Source organism: Balaenoptera acutorostrata, chromosome 2 (assembly GCF_949987535.1).
Source record: "Balaenoptera acutorostrata chromosome 2, mBalAcu1.1, whole genome shotgun sequence".
In the NCBI taxonomy this organism is placed as follows: domain Eukaryota; kingdom Metazoa; phylum Chordata; class Mammalia; order Artiodactyla; family Balaenopteridae; genus Balaenoptera; species Balaenoptera acutorostrata.
Window position 1 is genome coordinate 15,621,814 of NC_080065.1, and position 17,729 is coordinate 15,639,542.

General features: G+C 45.8%; 1 protein-coding gene across 4 annotated transcripts in view; it reads left to right on the plus strand.

Annotated features, from left to right (window-relative positions):
- OTULIN (OTU deubiquitinase with linear linkage specificity) overlaps window positions 1-17,729 on the plus strand; it is a 30,198-nt gene that overhangs the window by 9,573 nt on the left and 2,896 nt on the right. For 3 of the 4 annotated variants that reach the window (XM_057541128.1, XM_057541130.1, XM_007188246.3), the window contains exons 3-6: window positions 3,679-3,773; window positions 7,202-7,345; window positions 13,497-13,622; window positions 16,052-16,321. In XM_057541128.1, coding sequence (XP_057397111.1) covers window positions 3,679-3,773; window positions 7,202-7,345; window positions 13,497-13,622; window positions 16,052-16,321 — 635 coding nt within the window. The remainder of the gene's footprint in view (window positions 1-3,678; window positions 3,774-7,201; window positions 7,346-13,496; window positions 13,623-16,051; window positions 16,322-17,729) is intronic. The other variant, XM_057541129.1, reaches the window with a different exon arrangement.

Genomic DNA, 17,729 nt, shown 5'->3' on the forward strand with positions numbered 1-17,729 from the left:
CTTCTCTTTGTCTTCGGTGTCCTGCAGTTTCTCCTTGAGGTTTCTTAAGTATGGATTTTTTTTTTTTTTTCTTTTAAACATTTTACTTGGGATTTTTTTTTACTTTCTGAATCTGAGGATGGCTAGTTTTCATCAGTTCAGGAGAATTCTCAGCCACTATCTTTCTGAATGTTGCCGTTTTCCTATTCTCTCTACTTACTCCTTTCATAGCTCTAATGAGGTGTTTGCTAGCTTTCATTCAGTCATCCAGGTCCCTCTGTTACACACCCTTTCAGATATTTTCTGACTTTCAGCCTCTGTTGCATTCAGGACAGTTCTTTCGGAAATATTTTCTTTTTCTTTCTTTTTTGGAAAGGTTCTGTTTTCCCTCTGAATTTGCTTGGTCTTTTTTTGGTAGTGTATTGCTCTTTGCTCATGTTTTTATTCCTTCTTTTATTCCTTTAAGCATTTTGAACATACTCTTTCAGGCCTGATAATCCCATTATCTGAAAATCCTGGAGGGCCTAATTATGCCAGTTGCTGTTTTTCCTTATTTCTTGTTTCTTCAGAGTTTGAATTCTAAGCTCAGCTTTTGTGTATCTGTATAGAGTTTATGCAGCCTGTCTTGAGTGTGAGAGAATTTGGCCTTGTTTCTGCCAGGCACCCGGGGAGTCACCTGCCTTGGGCCACGTTAGGTTAGTTGCTGGGTCTGAGCTTCCAGGGTCTTGCAGCTAGTGTGAGGTCACACCCTGTCCCAGTGTGAGAGCCGGCCCGTGGCTATGAATTCTCCGGGGAGGCTTCCTCTCTCCCCGAGTCAGAGCCCAGGCCAAGGCAGAGAGTTTTTTGTGCTCTCTCTTTGTTAGTGAAAAGGTTTTTTTCACCTAGCCCAGGGGTCAGCAAACTATAGCTCCCTGGCCAAATCTGACATGGCACCTGGTTTTGTAAATAAAGTTTTATTGGGACTTCTTGGTTTACACGTCCCCCATGGTGATTTTCACGCATAGTAAAGTTGAGTAGTTGTGAGAGAAAACCTTATACCCTCAAAGCCTACGTTACTTGCTCTCTGGCCCACCAGAGAAAAAGTTTGCGATTCTTGCCCTAGCCTCTCAATTGAGAGTCCCAGCGTTCTGGAGGGGTTCAGTTTTAACTTCCCATCCTCTGAGAGTCTGAATCCTTGTCTTTGTCACCATATGGTGGTTAAGGAACAGACCTCTTGGTTATTTTGGCTTCTGGTTGCCACTCTGATTTTCAGCTTCCCCCTTTGTGTTTTTTTGTGTTCTCGAGAGTGTTTGTCTTTGTGGGGATTTTTTGCCACTAGAAATGTTCTTTCCTGGGAACACTAATCAGTCTGTGTTGGATGCAGTTAAACAAAGCAAGGAACTGTTGTCTACTTAAACCGCTAGCGGTCAGGCACTGCCTGTCCTGTGTCTCCAGCTTCTAGCCTGGAGGACAGCACGCGGTGGCGGTTGGAGCCCTCCTCCCAAAGAATGGCAGCAGGACGGGACTGAAAGTATAATTCGGATGCTAGCGCTTTGCGAGTGCCCATTTTCCACCCTCACCGTGTCACGCGGACCTCTGATTCAGCACAGGGCTGTGGCTTGTGGCTTGGCCTCTGAGCCCACTGAGCCTCCTGCCTTCTCCCCTCAGTCCTGAGGTGTGGCCTGCCTCCCTGACCAGGGGCCGGGTCCTGTCTTGGTGCACACAGGAAGAGGACTGCAAGTGAGGAGAGTAGCAAGGCTGGACCTTCTTCCCGGGAGGCCCTTCCTGAGCTGGAAGCATGCTCTGCCTCGTGGCAGAACGTGCCCCGAGAAGTGTCCTCAGCTCTGGACATTTGTAGTTCCTCAAGCTTTGCGGGGAGGTGAGTAAGAAGGCGATAAAAGGGAAATCTTCCCTCCACTAAATAGACACTCAAACAGTGTTTATTGACTTCAAACAATGACTGGTTTGTATTTGAGGGTTGGCTCTGCAGCGGTGGTATTTGTGGTCTCCATGTATTATGCCCCAGGGGTCTGTTTTACCTTTAAGCCAGTCCTGACTTATGCCACAGATAAATGTATCTGTTATCTGTATATGTGTTATTTTCCCTTTTGTATAAAAGGTTTGTTTTCCTTGTGAAAGGATTTACCATGGGATTTTTAAAACAGGCGGTTCTTACATTTTGTGTTTGAAAAAAAATTGGTTTACCTGAACTGCAAACAGGGATTAGGGGCTCCTGCTGGGCTCCTCCATCAGTCATCCCTCATCCGTCACACCCTGCGTGGTGAGTACCTGTGGTCCTTTCTTCTTCAGTAGTCTCTAAACACATTCAGGACAGAATCTGGGGCTTTAACGTCTTCATACCCCCCCGTTCCTAGCTCAAAGCTTGGCACATACTAGACACGCAGTAAGTGTTTATTGAATTGAGCTGAATATAACATCTTTATTTTGTGTTCAACTTCCTCCTGAGTAGATATGTTGTCAGGTACTTCTGTGTGTATATCCTGATTTCTTTGCTAACATTTACTTCTTCAGTATTTTAAAAAGGAAGTCAAGAGATGCCTGGGAATTTACTTCTCTTTCTTCCTAGAACATCCACACAGACATACGCATGTGCGTGCATATGCGTATGCCACAAAATCACATCTCAAACCTCATATGTTAAACAAGGAAAGTTTAAAGGCCATTTTTTTGCTATATCATTTGATCATAAGTTGTATTTTTTAATTTGGGGGGATTGTGTTATTAGAGTCAGACAAGGTCTGTGGTTCAACTAATGTTGAGAGCTCCGTTAATTTCTGGCTGATTATCAACAGTTTATAGACTTTTGGGATCAAGGCAGGATATAACTAAATAAAGACAATTAAATATACTTTTGTAATAGAGGGGTTATCTCTTTGTATAATGGATGTAAAAAACAAATTACAAATCATTAGATGTATCTTCTCAGAGCTTAGACTGCTGCGTATTTAATTTGAACATTATTCATGGGCACCTGGGTCCGTGTGGTTACGGGTGCTGAGGGCACAGCTGAGAAACAAAACATAGCCCCTGCCCTCAGGGAGCTCATGTTGTGCCGTGTGTATGTGTGTGTGTGTGTGTGTCTGTGTGTCTGTGTAGGGGTGGGGAAGGCAGGGTGCAGAAAAAGAAATATGTCAGGTGTTGATCAGTGCCAATAAGAAAAACAAAACCATGTAAGGGAAATAGAGTGAAGGGGTGTGTGTGACCTTTTGATATCGGGCGTCAGTGTCAGGAGGTGAGCAGAGACCTTCAGGGAGTGAGGAGCGGGTGCCACGCAGGCAGGGCAGGAACCGTCAGTGTGGGGAGTGGTGGGAGCTGAGGCCAGAAAGGCAGTGGGCGGCCAGGGCAGGAGGCCCTTGTGGGTAGTAAGGGAGTGGAATCGAGTGTGATGGGAGGCCTTGGAGCCCAGCAGCGGTGGGTAGCGTCTGACTTCAGTTTTAAATGCACCCCTCTGGCTGCCGTGTGGAGAATGGTTGGTAGGGTATGGTGACGGGGAGGCCCACTGGGAGACCTCGGTGGTCATCTAGGAGCGAGGTGCTGGAGGTCTGGACCAGGTGGTAGGCAGTGGTGGAATTCTGGATTTTGGGGGACTGCAGTGAGCGAGAAAGGAAATCTCAGGTATAGCAGTACCATTATTCTGACGTTGCTTTGTTTCATTGTTTCCCCCTCCCCCCCCCCCCCTTTTTTTTTATTCTTTAACAGAACCCAGATTAAGTGTAGCTCCTGAAATGGATATCATGGACTATTGCAAAAAAGAATGGAGGGGAAATACGCAAAAAGCAACATGTATGAAAAAGGTATGATGCCTCGATGCACGCATTTTGAGTCTTTCCAATAGTCTATCATAAGTAATTACTTAATATGTCCTTTTGTATTTTTAGATGTTAGTTATGACAACTGCCACTAGACTATGTAATTATTGGTGTTCTAACGTTAGAGATGAGGAAACAGGCTCCAAAGATAAGGGACTTGTTTGGAGTCACAGTATTAACATAGAATCATAATCAGTTATTCAGTAACTTGATTTCTTTGGAAAACACATGAACGGCTCTGTGCTGTTCAGGGTTGGGCCAGCCATTGGTTGTCCTCTTGGGGTCATTTGGGAACACTGCCCTTCTGGCCTGGTGAGGTAAAAGGCGCAGACTTCATACATCTGCTGTCCCCACTCAGGTTTCTTTCCATGTCCTCCAGTTCTAGGGGCCTGGACTCTCCTGTACCTTCTAAGCAGAGGGATCTGGAACTACTTCCTTTATTTAGGGCAGCGGTCCCCAACCTTGTTGGCACCAGGGACAGGTTTCGTGGAAGATGATTTTTCCACGGACTCGGGGAGGGGGATGGTTTCGGGATGATTCAAGCACATTGCATTTATTGTGCACTTTATTTCTATGATTATTACATCGTAATACATAATGACATAATTATACAACTCACCATAATGCTGACAGGAGGCGGAGCTCAGGTGGTAATGCAAGTGATGGGGAGCGCCTGTAAATACAGGTGAAGCTTCGCTCGCTCGCCCGCCGCTCTCCTCCTGCTGTGCGGCCCGGTTCCTAACAGGCCACAGACTGGTACCGGTCCGTGGCCCAGGGGTTGGGGACCCCTGATTTAGGGCATCCCAGGAGCTGTCCCCCTTTCAGTCCCATTGCATAGATTGGTGACCCTAAGGTAGTCCTTCCAAGGCTGTGGGACATCAGGGATTCCCACGACACGGTCCTGCTGTGGCTATGACTGGGTTGGGTCATTGCTCGAGTCAGGCCCCTTGACCCACTCCCACTGCATAGCAGGTCGAGCAGCACACTCTACTGGTTCCCCCTCAAATGTATCCTGAATCCAGCGTTCCTTTGTAGATTGAAGTTGCTACTCCAGTTGACGCTTGAAAAACACAGGTTTGAGCTGCTTGGGCCCACTTCTTTGCAGATCTTTCCACTAAATATGGACTACAGCACTACATGCCGCATGGATGCAGAGGGCCGCCTGTAAAGTTACATGCGGGTTTTTGACAGAGTTGGGGGCCAGCGGTCCAACTGCGCCCCACACGCGCACCCCGGCACCCCGGGCTGTTCAAGGCGTGGCCATATCTGACTTCCTCCGAGCTACAGAAATGGCAGTTTCACCCTAACGCTTCTACCACCTCTTGTAACTTATGGATTATACATACCCTTTACTTATTTTTCTCTTGGGATTATTTACGTTACAAGTTTGAATGCACTTCTGGCACGTTAGAGATATTGACCTGTCATGTTTGATAGAAATATCTTAAAAATGTTTTTTTGTTTGTTTAGAACTGTACTGTTTAGGATTTAAAATTGTTAAGTATTTGAATATATTTGTTCTTGTCCTCAGAGCTTCATTTTGTGGAAAATGTTGTGCCCCTTTCATCAGGCACCTCAGCTGCCCATGCCTGCCCTGAAATGGGCTGACCGTACTCGAATGTCACTGCCACTTTTGAAGCTCTGAGAGCAAGTGTCAGCCCTGTTTCCGGCAAGTCTGGACTGTAGACTACTTGTGTCTCAGGCACTCATTAGAGAGCTCGATCACGACATACCTGGGACTCTCAGTTCCTGCCAGAGCTTAAGAACGTTTAGATTTGTGTGGCCATCTGCTGAATATGCATATTGGCTACTCGTAGATTTTGTAAAGACCTCCAGCTCTGTATCAAAGTAGATAACCAGAGGCCAGGTATCTAAACTGTATTTTCTCATCTTCCCCAGAAATGCTTACACTGACTTGCAACCTTATTTTTTGATCCCAGTCTCTTTAAAGGATCTCTTCTAACAGTTGGCACCTTAAAGCCTGTGATTGAAGATGTTTACTAAGTTATCCAAGTGTCCATATTTTGGAACTCATGCTGAAGTCATTCCTCTATGATTTCAGTTTGAGGTAAAGATATGACCCTATAGTTGGACCCTTCGGTGACCAGGTAATCACAGGCACACCAGTTAGAAAAGCATCCCATCGGGACCCGTGGCAGTCATTAGAGCATTTCTGGGCCTGATAACAGCTTGGATCTCAGTTATCTTTTAGTCCTTATTTGTCTAATTGTTTTGTTTTGGATATTCTTTTACACACTTGGAAAGATACAGTTGCTATGGAACTAGCCATCCTGAGTATTCGGGATAACTAGGGGTTCACCATAGGGAAGAGGTGCATATTAGCAGGCATGAGTCTGCTTGATGGGCCCTTACATTGCAACGGTTGGGCCACTGAATAAAAATGCAACTCTCAAAACTTTATTATTGGAAAGACGTACTTTCATATCCACTTAGAACATCGTCCTGTGACTTGAACCTTGAAAACAACTAATAACAGGGTGCAGTGCCTGGACACAGGATGACTGTCTACATGGTGCCCACCCCATGAGGGCGACACTTCTTCTTTTGTGTAAGTGTGGGTAGGAAGCAGGGTTTCGAGTGATTGTTGCGGAAGAGCAGGACTAGCGAAAGGTCTGCCCGGTCGGGGGCGAGTGAGGTGGGGAAGCCGCGAAGTCGATGCCGATGCCCGAGCAGTGTCCAGCGGAGAACTCAGTCATCTGGGTCCCTGGACCAGGTCACTGGGATTTGATGGTGTCCTTTTTGGGGGGCATGCTCAAAATGGTCCATTTGGATGGCTGTATTTGAGTTGACTGAGCATGTCACTGAGCATTTTCATTTCCTTGTTTCACTTCCAGGCTGAACAAGAATGACACTTAAATCCGCTTTTTGAAAAAGTCTAACAATTTATCCAGGCACCTCCTAGCATGTAGTTTTTTTATGTATTTCACGGAAATTTGGGATTTGGGGGTATTATTTTTAATATGGAGATACGAGCTGGGTACATCTCTCTTTTCTTCCTGTCTCTTCATTAAAGAGTTTAGGGTCAATCTAAACACAGATTAAAGCCTTCAGAATGTTGGTTATTAATAAGTGAATGTTAACAACGGTTGCTAAGGGGCATATAACTCCAACTTTGGGGGTGACTAGTGTTTTAGTAGTACTTGGTGTATTATTTTATATGTTCTAGTATGTTGCGTCTGCTACATATGCTGATACTATGTACAATGCTAACATTTGTTAATTTCCTTTGATTAATTAAAAAAAGAATTCAAATATCTTACATGAAAGACTCAGCCAGTCTTGTTTCCGTTCTTCTAGTGATTGGGGGCACATTTTTTCCACCGGAATAAAATTCTCCCCACTCTTCTGAAGTCAGTAATGACCATTTAAAATTCTCTGATGCTTTTGTCCAGGGCTACGAGGAGGTGTCTCAGAAATTCACCTCCATCAGGCGAGTCCGTGGAGATAATTACTGCGCGCTGAGGGCCACGCTCTTCCAGGCCATGAGCCAGCCGGCCGCGCTGCCCTCCTGGCTGCAGGACCCGGAGCTCACGCTGGTACGCTGCTGCTGCAGGTTTGAGTCTGCAATGTTTCCAGTCGCTTTTGTGAGAAAGACTTCCCCTTCTCTGCCCTGTGCCATGTGCTAGTACTGTCTGTGGTGTGACGTCAGTGTGTGGGTTTATTCAGTTTTGTGTGGCTGAGATGATTTTGCATAGCAAAGCGACCAAAAATGACAGATATTTCCCCAGAAGAGGAGGGTGATAAAATATCTTCAGTGCGTCAGCTGAATTAGGGAGCAGGTGTTCAGGGTTTGTTCATAGCACTTAGGGCAGTTTGACTTCGGTATTGGAGTCTCTACCAAGTGGGCTATGTATTGTACTGTCTGAGAACCTGCTGGGGTTTGAGGAGGCAGGTTCCTGTGGTTCTAGCTCCAGTTCAGGGAAGCAGCACCCTCTGCAGAGTGTTAGGAGAACTGGCTTGGCAGGCGGCAGGGCAGCAACACTAGAAGAGAGATGGTTGCCTTCAGCCAGGGGAGGTGAGGGTCAGGGGCTGTGTCCCTTGCCGGGCCCTCTTTAAGGTTTTACATCTGCACCCCAGGAAGTCACATTATCAGTGTGTCGTGTATCTGCGACACACATCAGCTTGAGGTCATGATAGGTTGGATGATAGAATATCCCAAAAGAGTTTGGTGGGCAGGCACGATTGAGCAGAACTCACAATATGACATTACTTGGAAGAAAATAGGAAATCTTGTGTCTGTATTAAAACAAAACCCCAAACCAGAACTCAAAGTGCTAGCTGTGGGAGATCTGCCTTACCAGCAGCTTATGAGGGGGGAAGAAAGAGTCAGGATTTTAATGGATTGCAGGCCCAGTACGAGCCCACTGATGTGGGATGCCTGCAGTGATAAGGAAGCCCTGTCTTAAGAGGAACGCTTCTCAAACACAGGCAGTGACAGCCCTGTCTTGAACGGGGCTGGTCAGATCCCATCTTGAGGACCGAGTGCAGCTCTGTGCCTGTACCCTCAGTACAGGTGGGAGTGTGCCCGACATGGCTCATCTGCTTTGGGGAACAGTTGAAGGAGCTGGGGTATTTGCCTAGAATAAAGACTTTTAGAGGATACTCGTTGGCAGTTAAGCCAGTTAGGTCTGTTAGGTGGACGGGGTATCACATACCCTCAAAGAGCAAAACCAGGATCAGTGGGTGGAGGATACCACCTGTCTCTCAGGTGATTATCTACTTTATAAACTGGTATCAAAGCACGTGTGTATAAACTATTTAAACAATACCTGTGAAAGATACTTTCTTCTAACCAAAGATACATCATCTTTTTTTTTATATAAGTTTATATTTATTTTATTTATTTATTTTTGGTGGCATTGGGTCTTCGTTGCTACGCGCGGGCTTTCTCTAGTTGTGGTGAGCGGGGGCTACTCTTCGCTGTGGTGCGTGGGCTTCTCATTGCTGTGGCTTCTCTTGTTGAGCATGGGCTCTAGGCGCATGGGCTTCAGTAGTTGTGGCTCACGGGCTCAGTAGGTGTGGTGCACGGGCTTAGTTGCTCTGCGGCACGTGGGATCTTCCCAGACCAGGGATTGAACCCGTGTCCCCTGCATTGGCAGGCGGATTCTTAACCACTGCGCCACCAGGGAAGTCCCAAAGATATGTCATCTTAAGCAGATTTCTCAGTATTAGCTTGTGGTTTTTTTTGAGAAAGGAGCAAAAGAAATTGATACACTAGGCTATTTTTAGCTTTGCAAATTAGACATATATTAGTACTGAAATATTTCAGAATTGTTGGTCAGTCAAAAGCATGCCTGTGGACATGAGACACTGCTTGGGAAGCAGACATGGGTGATCTCACTGTATTTTGCTTTAACTTTTGTTTGACAACCATAGCTTTATTTATTGATTGTGACATAAAATCCTCCTCAATTTTAGGCTGTTTGCCTTTGAGCCTTTTACTTTAAGGGGCTGCTTAGATTTATGGACTTAATTGATGTAATGAATTTGAATTTTTAACTTTCCAAGGAACTCTGGTGCAAGTAGTGTTCTACATAATTAAACATACAGAATACGCTCCATGAAAGTAAAGCATAATTTTTATTTTACTAACAGGATACATTTGGGTAAGGTTATCTGCCAAATTAAAAATAGTCTAGGTAGGTTGTGCTTGGTTTCTGATCGGTATGAGAGCACGTTGCGTGTATGAGCAATGGGGGCTTTAAGGTGGTTTTCCTGACTTCATTTGAGTCATGCGGAAATTCTCAAGTACTCTTTCTAATTTCTTCCCTTTTCTGTATGTATCAGTCAACAAGTAGAGTTTTTCTCTTGGGAGCATAATTAGTTGGTCACAGTGGTATTATTTTTGTCACCTAACCTTTCTCGAATGCCAAGAGGCCCACGTCAGGGAGAAAAAGCACATCATACCTGATCGTGAGTTTAGTATGAAAGTTTATTAAACTTTTCTTGCTCTCATCCAACTAGAAGACTTGTCCCTGTGTTGACTTTCCAGCCCCCAGCAGATTCCCTTGATGTGAGCACTTTCCTGACAGGGTCTGTTTTGCTGTGTGTCTTGGGCGGGTGACAGATGCACCACACGCTTCTCATTTGAAGTGCCAGTGCAGGAAGGGGTACACAGACTTGGTAGTCGCACTTGACCAGACTGGTTTTTAACCGCCTCCCAGGTGTCTCAGACAGCCTCCTGTGGATGGCATTCCATCCCTGTTCTCATTCTGGCCCTTCCGCCTGGTCTCCTGTCGGAAGGTCCACACTGACAAGGGTCTCGATGAGTGAGCGAGAGGGCGGTGCAGCGTGACTGGACGAAGTTGGGGTGGAACCAAGTACGAATACCGACGGGTGGTGAGGCCTACAGAAGCCGGCGGCGCACCGTGGTGGTGGGGTACCCGGACCGCCTCACCCCGCAAGGGGGGTCTCTCTGTTACCAGAGACTACTTGTGAACTGTAATAAGGAGACGTCTTAATATTAGTTAACGCTCATGACAAGCAGAGCGTTAACACCTGATGCTTGTCACCTGACGAGCAGATCAGGTGATACTTAACTCTATTCTACAAAACAAGAAGGTCTTACAGGAGTTTTGGTATGAAAGTCTCTGTGCCCATTTCCTACCCATCTTCCTACTAAATCAGAATAACTTGTATGCTGTCATGTTAATTAAGCCATGCTTGCTGTTACAAGTTGGTATAAATTATGGGGTTTAAAATGGGGTAGGCTCGCTGTTCTAAACACAATAACTATCTGGCAAATAAGTCTGTCTCAGTTTCCCCTGATCCTTGATCTTTCTGAATTGCCAAGGGCCTCTTCTGACCACTACCCTGCATCCAGTGACAGGCATATGTCCTGGTGTCCACAGGGCTTTTAGAAGTCCTTGGAGCACTGACCAATTCTGGGGACATAAAAAGGCTGCTCTCAGCAGGCAGGTTGGAGGGAACCTAGTTTCAGCATTATTAGGGTCTCCTGAACTGCCCAGGCTCTGTAGAAACCCACCTCTTCAGCACTGGGCATCAGGCAGGTCCTGGGACACCTGAGTTTGTATGCGAGTCTGTAGACTCAGAACCAGCCCCGGCCCAGCCTGCAGGCTGCATGCTGTGCTAAACATCCCTTGACCTCAGCTTGCACTCCGTCAAGAATTCGGTGAGCCCAGAGAAGCTACACACCCTGTAGCTGGCTGTGTCTGCTTCCGTTTACATTCGGAGAGATGGTCTTTGTAGCGTTTTGCCATTTTCCCTCTCTCCTAGAACACGCTTGGTTTCAGGAGATTCAAGGGAAATAGGAGCGCTAGACCGAGACCCTCCCCTTAACGTGAGCTCAGTGGAGGAGGGCCCAGGCCATTCGTCCTGTGCTGCTCAGCTCCTCTGGCCTTGCTCGTTCATGGCCCGTCTGACAGTTCGGCCGCCCCTCACCTCCTGTCATCATGTCTTGGCTCCCTGTCTGTCGTTCCTCCTTCGGTCCAGATCCTAGTCTCTGTGTTTGACTGCAGTAGGGTGATCTGACCGTGACCCTGACCCTGACCTTGGACGTGGCTTGGTCTGGCTGTTCTTAAACTTGGGCAGCAGCCGGGTCCTCAAGAGGTGGTATCCTTCGGGGCAGGGGTCTTTTGGTTCCATAGTTTTAGAATGTCTCTGAGTGGGTGGGACCTGTGACAGTGTTTGCTTGCTTAGGGTGGGATAGACTGTATATCAGAACTCATGAGACAGTTTGGGGATGCCACATTTTTGTTACTTGCTATCCCTTTAACCATGGTGCTGATTTCGAGAATTATGGACATTTGCTAGAGAAAACAGGCTGTTTTTATATTTCAGTCACAAATGAAATTACACGTAAGCTAATTGCCTGTTTTATTAAGTGTTTCCCATCATTGTTTCTTGTTTTTAATTTTGTGTCTTCTTTACGTCTCTCTTACCCTAACAGAAGTCCAGTCTCTGTGTGTGTAAAAGAATGGCTGTGTGTGTGTGTTGTATGTGTCATGACCCCCTGAAAGCATTTAAAGCTATACTCATTTTTTTCATCTGAGTAAAGAATTTCAGCTCCATTATTCTTTCCTCGTAGTTTCTTTTCACACCTCAGTTTTGGGCTTTCTCCAGGATCTCCACAGCTCCCAGCATATACAGCCCTTGATAATTATTCCAGCAATACTTTGGCCCATGCATGGAAGGAATGAGGAAATGGACTTTTATTTGGGTTTTGCTCTGTGTAGTTAGATCTTTGGGGTCTCTTGAGTAATTGAGTATCGTGCCTGCTTTTTAGGTACATGCACAATGTCACGTGATGCTCATGTTTTCTGGGCTTCCTTCCACCCCGTTTCCCAGCTCACATCTGCGTAGCTAGTATTTTCTGCTCATTGCACTTCTCTGTGCCCAGTTGTGATTTCAGCTTATTGCCACTTGAGGGCATTTTAGAGTCTGGTGATAAACCAGAGAAGCTGATAGAAAGTTTGCAGCAGAACTGCCCACATGTTGCTAAAATGTAGGACAGTGTGGGCACAGAGCTGGGCTGCTCTTGGGCAGGTGGTCATTTGTCATCATAATAAGATGAGAACACAACCCCCCCCCCATTAACACCATCATTGTGGTAACCACCTGAAGAGGAATTTACGTCCCTATTGTGGTTTTGTTTTTTTGTAGAGATGAAACCACCTTAGTTTCACATGACTGCTGTAAAGAGAAGGTAAAACTGGAGTTCCCATTCATGAAAGGGTCTTCAGAGCCTTAGATTCCAGGAGAACTGAACACATGGCCTCATTTAAAACTGTATTATAACTGTTAAACAAACTCCGGTTCTAGGGAGGAATTAATTATTCTCTAATGATCTTTTGACTTGGAGGTGAACTCTTTTTTCCTTTCTGCATTTTATAGCACTGAAGGGACATGCCTGTGCCCGGCCTAATTATATGGATTTCTCCAGGACTGTTGGGAAAGTCTGAGTTCCCATGCTGACATCGATCCAGTTATGTCCCAGCTTGCTTTTCAGACTCCAAATTCTATTGATGATGAGGGGAAAACAAAATAGCAAACGCTCCAGGAAAAAAAAAGGAAACAGGCAAAATAATAGTTCGGCTGTCAGTTCTTTAACGAGCTAGCCCATCGCAACTCCCTTAACCCCTGCGTCGTATTCTCAGTTGTATTTTTTATCTTACTACACTGAGTAGTTAAACTAGATACCATATTATTTCTTTTTAATATGAAAACTTTGATGATAGCGTAAATATCAGAAGTTAGGTTTTATTTTCCTAGTCAGGAAAGGAACAGGTTTTTACCCTATCCTGGACCATCTCACAGGCCCAAAGCGCCTTCCTGAGTCAGGCATTAGGGAGTGGTAGGGAGGCACCAGTGAGCCCAGCAGCTGCTTGGGTGGTTTGCGCGAAGACCTGGTGTGGACACTGCCTTCACGTACCCTTACAAAGTGCTGTGGAACGTTCCTCCCCGCGGCTGGAAGCCAGCCAGGTACATTGTGCCTTTGGGTCTCAACCAGAACTGCCATTTCACTGTAGAAGCCCTCCTCAGGGTGGGTCTTTCCGAGTTCCTGACTTACAGATTTGGGTCCGCCGTCCTAAACCCAGACAGATGTGCAGGAATTAATTCTGGAAACGAAGGTAGGTCTTGTAGGCTTCATTGTTTCTTATAGCTTGGATCGTGTGATGGCCTTTCTGGAATGTTAACATTCTCTCTCTCTGTTTCTTGATACTCTAGTTACCAGAAAAACTCATAAGCAAATACAGCTGGATCAAGCAGTGGAAGCTTGGACTGAAGTTTGAGGGGAAGAGCGAGGCCCTGGTTGATAAAATTAAGGAGTCCCTCACTTTACTGAGGAAGAAGGTTTGGAACATGTAGTTTCCTTTCTGTGATAAGTGCAAAGCTCTCACTCCCGAGTGCCCCAGCACACCATTTCTTAGTCTTCACTCAGTGGATTACCACACGCTCATGGCTGGTTTTTAGGCAAAATAATTCTAAACGAACACAAACACTTCCTATGAAGTGTTCGGTAAAATGAAGAAATATCAACATCGTGTATTCTCGGAGGAGATGATGTGTTTAATGAAACGTTTAACTTTGTTTAAAGGAAACCGTACAAATGTAGTCTTTTCTTCTAAGTTCTGGCAAGTTTCAGGGATATCATTTAGTCCATATCTCTTAACGGATTATCAGTAATAATGAATTCACATTTATTAAATTCTTCCCAATTATGTTCATGTTTTAAGATTCTGTCCATATTTATTAGACTTCTTTTCTTTCATGATGATTTTCCAGTGAAGCAGATTTAATAACTTGTCTTTTGACAACTGTCCTGAGGGTTTTTCTAAAACAGAATTGTGAGGAGGAACTTGGTCTGCTGATTCCCAGTGATTTGGTTATTAAATACTCCCTCTTCTGTGGCTTTCCGCTGCCTTATGTGGGTCGATATCCTGCTTGCACACTGGCCCACACAGACCTCTGGGTCACTGGCCTTTGAACAGCCTAAAAGCTCTCCTCACCAGGGACCCTGGATTGAGGGCCTGTGAATTGCTCCAGGCTTTGTAGATGGAGGAGGGAGGCCGGTAAGGAGGTGTCAGGCATCGGCTTTCAAGATTTCCCCCAGCACATACCCCGGTTGTTGATCTGTTCACTTGACTGTGGTTTGCCCCCATGAGACTTTCAGCTTCACCAGAGACTGTCCTGTCGATTCCTTTACAGCCAGCGCCGGGCACTGAGCCTGACACATAATAGGCATTTGGTAAATATTTTGTTGAATGAGTGGAGGGCCCTGAGTTCCTGGAGCCTAGTTTTTATTTATAAATAGGAGAAATGTGTACTGGAAACTATACTGTCGAAGGAAGACTAGTGATAAAGAAATGGGAGCAAGAGAAGGAGAGAGGGGATCTGTTCTCGTTGCCTATTGGAGCAGAGCGCAGGATTCAAGGGGGCTGGGGGACCTGCACCTGCCCAGGCCCTGGGTTAGCAGGGGGTCGAGCACGGGGCTCCGGGCCTGTGGGAGTGAACAGGAAGGCTCTTCAGCTCAGACACTGGTGACAGTTTCCTTTAGAACTCCTTTAAGTTCTTGTGAGGTTGCTTTATTAGCTGTGCCTACTGTAACTAGATCCTCATTTGGGGGCATGGTTAAGTGATTCCAATTTGTAATAACATTAAAATTATACATTAATACTCTGAGCCAAAAAAAAAAAAAAAAAAAGCCTCTGAGCCGGCATCGCCAGCACTTTGTATGTGCCAGGCTGCACACTAAACGCTTGATGAGACATTGTTTAATTCTCACGACCCCCTGGGTGTCGTTGCTGTGGGTATCCTCGCTTTGCAGACGAGGAGACGGAGGCCCCGCAGAAGCCACCAGCTGCTGGGTGGCAAGGCCTGTATTCCACCCTGACTCTCTGACTCCAGAGCTGCGTTCTCGCCTGCCAGCTCGGTCCCCTTCTGGAAAATGTGCGGTGTTCCAGCTTGCCACCCAAATACTGGAGCGCGTCCGGTGGCACAGTCATGATTGTTAACACTTACTCTTGTATTTAAAGTTCTCACGGTTTTGGGAGGAGCAGTAGTTACTGGTCGTTCGTAAGGATTAGTTTTATGTTGGCATCTCTTACCCTCATTCACTTTAACTTAAAAGCACATATGTTTATAGGGTTTTCTTTTTCACTTAAAGAGTTTGCTTATGTTAGCTGAATACCTGATCCTCTGCTTTACTCTTAATCAGAAGTCGGTAAGAATTTCCGGAATGCATTTATTCATTTGAGACTCAAGTGTATCTTTAAGAGGTTAGAAGGGTAAGTTTAGTAAACAGATATTCAGGAAACCCCGCCATCTTCCTGGTGTGTCTCCATGTTTGAGGGTTGGCTTGGAGTTTCTGGGTGGTAACGGCTGCCGTAAACCCCTTAAGGGGAGTCGTAGTTTCAGCTTCCCTTCACAGCGTCTCCCACAGGCCTCACACACACGTGTTAGCTCTCCTGTAAGTGTTTCTGATTGACCGGTTTGATCTCTTTGCCTGGGAAGATAGAGGAGTTGAAATTCCCATTCCGTGGCCCTAGAGTTCTCCTTAGTGCATTAAACTTTTGTTTCACGTTAGTGCAGGAAGAACTGAATAAGGAATTTGTGAGGTCTAAAGAGTACCATTGTTTGAGCTGGCAGCTTGAGCGTTGAGCGTTGGTACGTGACCCATGGTCGCCTGCCTATTCTGAAAATAATTTTGTGCTCATCGTGTGGAATTTTACCAGGGACTTTTAGAACAACAATTTAATTATTATGTAACTTTCTTATTACAGTGGACAGGCTTGGCTGAACTGAGAACTGCCGAAGCAAGGCAGATAGCTTGTGATGAACTGTTCACGAATGAAGAAGAGGAGTACAGCCTCTATGAAGCTGTAAAATTTCTAATGCTAAACAGAGCCATCGAACTATATGATGATAAAGAGAAGGGAAAGGAAGTACCATTTTTCTCTGTGCTTCTGTTTGCTCGGGATACGTCAAATGACCCCGGACAGCTGCTGAGGAACCATCTCAACCAGGTGGGACACACCGGTGGCCTTGAACAGGTGAGTTGTACCTTTGGGAGTATATTAGCCCAAAACAGCAGCTTCAGCCGTCAAACATCATCTAAGTTTTTGTGGGTCAGGAGTTGAGGAGCAGCCTAACTGTATGGCTCTGGCTCAGGGTCTCGGGAGGCTGCAGTTGAATCTTGTTCAGGGCTGCAGTCATCTGAGGGCGTGACTGGGGCCGGAGGGTCCACTTCCAGCGTGGCACACTCACCTGGCTGTTGGCAGGAGGCCTCAGTCCCTCACTGGGAGTTAGTGGGAGGGTTCTGTTCCTCACCACGTGGGGCTGCTTGAGTGTCCTTGTGGCATGGCGGCTGGCTTCTCTCAGGAAGTGATCCAAGAAGAGAGCAAGGAGGAAGCTCCAGTGCCTTCTATGATCTAGTCTTGCGAGTCACACACGGTCAATTACACTATATTCTGTTTGTTAGAAGCAAGTCACTTAATCCTTCCCACATTCAAGCGAGGAGTGCCAAAGAATTGTGAACCTATTTGATAACCACCATGGTTATCTCAGCCTGGGCTTTTTTCTGTAGTGTGGTGGATGGGATCAGTACCCTTGGCTCCAGTAAACAAATAAACCAAGCACTTGGAAGAGTCCTCTGAAGGGTCTTGGTTTTTTTGTTTTGTTTTGTTTTGTTTTGCTGCATTGCGTGGCATGTGGGATCTTAGTTCCCTGACCAGAGATTGAACCCGTGCCCCTTGCAGTAGAAGTGCAGAGTCATAACCACTGGACTGCCAGGGAAGTCCCTGAAGGGTGTTGTTTAATCTTGGAAGCTGTAGCTGTATTAGGTAACATCCTTTAGAAATAGAAATGGAGTCACTTTAGCCAGTAGAGCCCAGCCTGCTCTTAGAGTTTTCACAGATATGCTAAGTTTGGAGTTTCACACAGAGACCCAGTACTGTCGTGTGGATCAGCAGTTGACTCATCACACACTGCACTATCTACCTTTGGTGTGTTCATTACGTTGCCCCGAACAGCTGAAGTGTTTTTTTAGTGGAGTAGCCAGCCACTAGAATGGCATTAAGTCTCTCTATCCAGAGTGCTACTTTCCTGCTTGCACGGCTGACTCTGGTGCTTACCTTTTCCTGGTACAGAGGAAAGAGCAAAGATGGTGATCACTGCTGGGTCAGGCAGGATTGAAGATAAAACTATTTTTAACAATTTCCTGTACTCCGAATGTAAGTTACTTAGGTCTCCTGAACCATTACAGATACCTTGCAGTAACAAGCCTGGTAGAGTGTAGTTTGCATATTAGACTGAAGTTAATCCTTTCCGAGTCCCTACAAGGTCTGCTGTAACATTTTTTAAATAACGGTTTTACTGAAATATGATTTACATATCATGAAGTTTACCCTTTTGACGTGTGTAACTCAGTGGTTTTTAGTTTGTTTATAGAGGTCTGCAGCT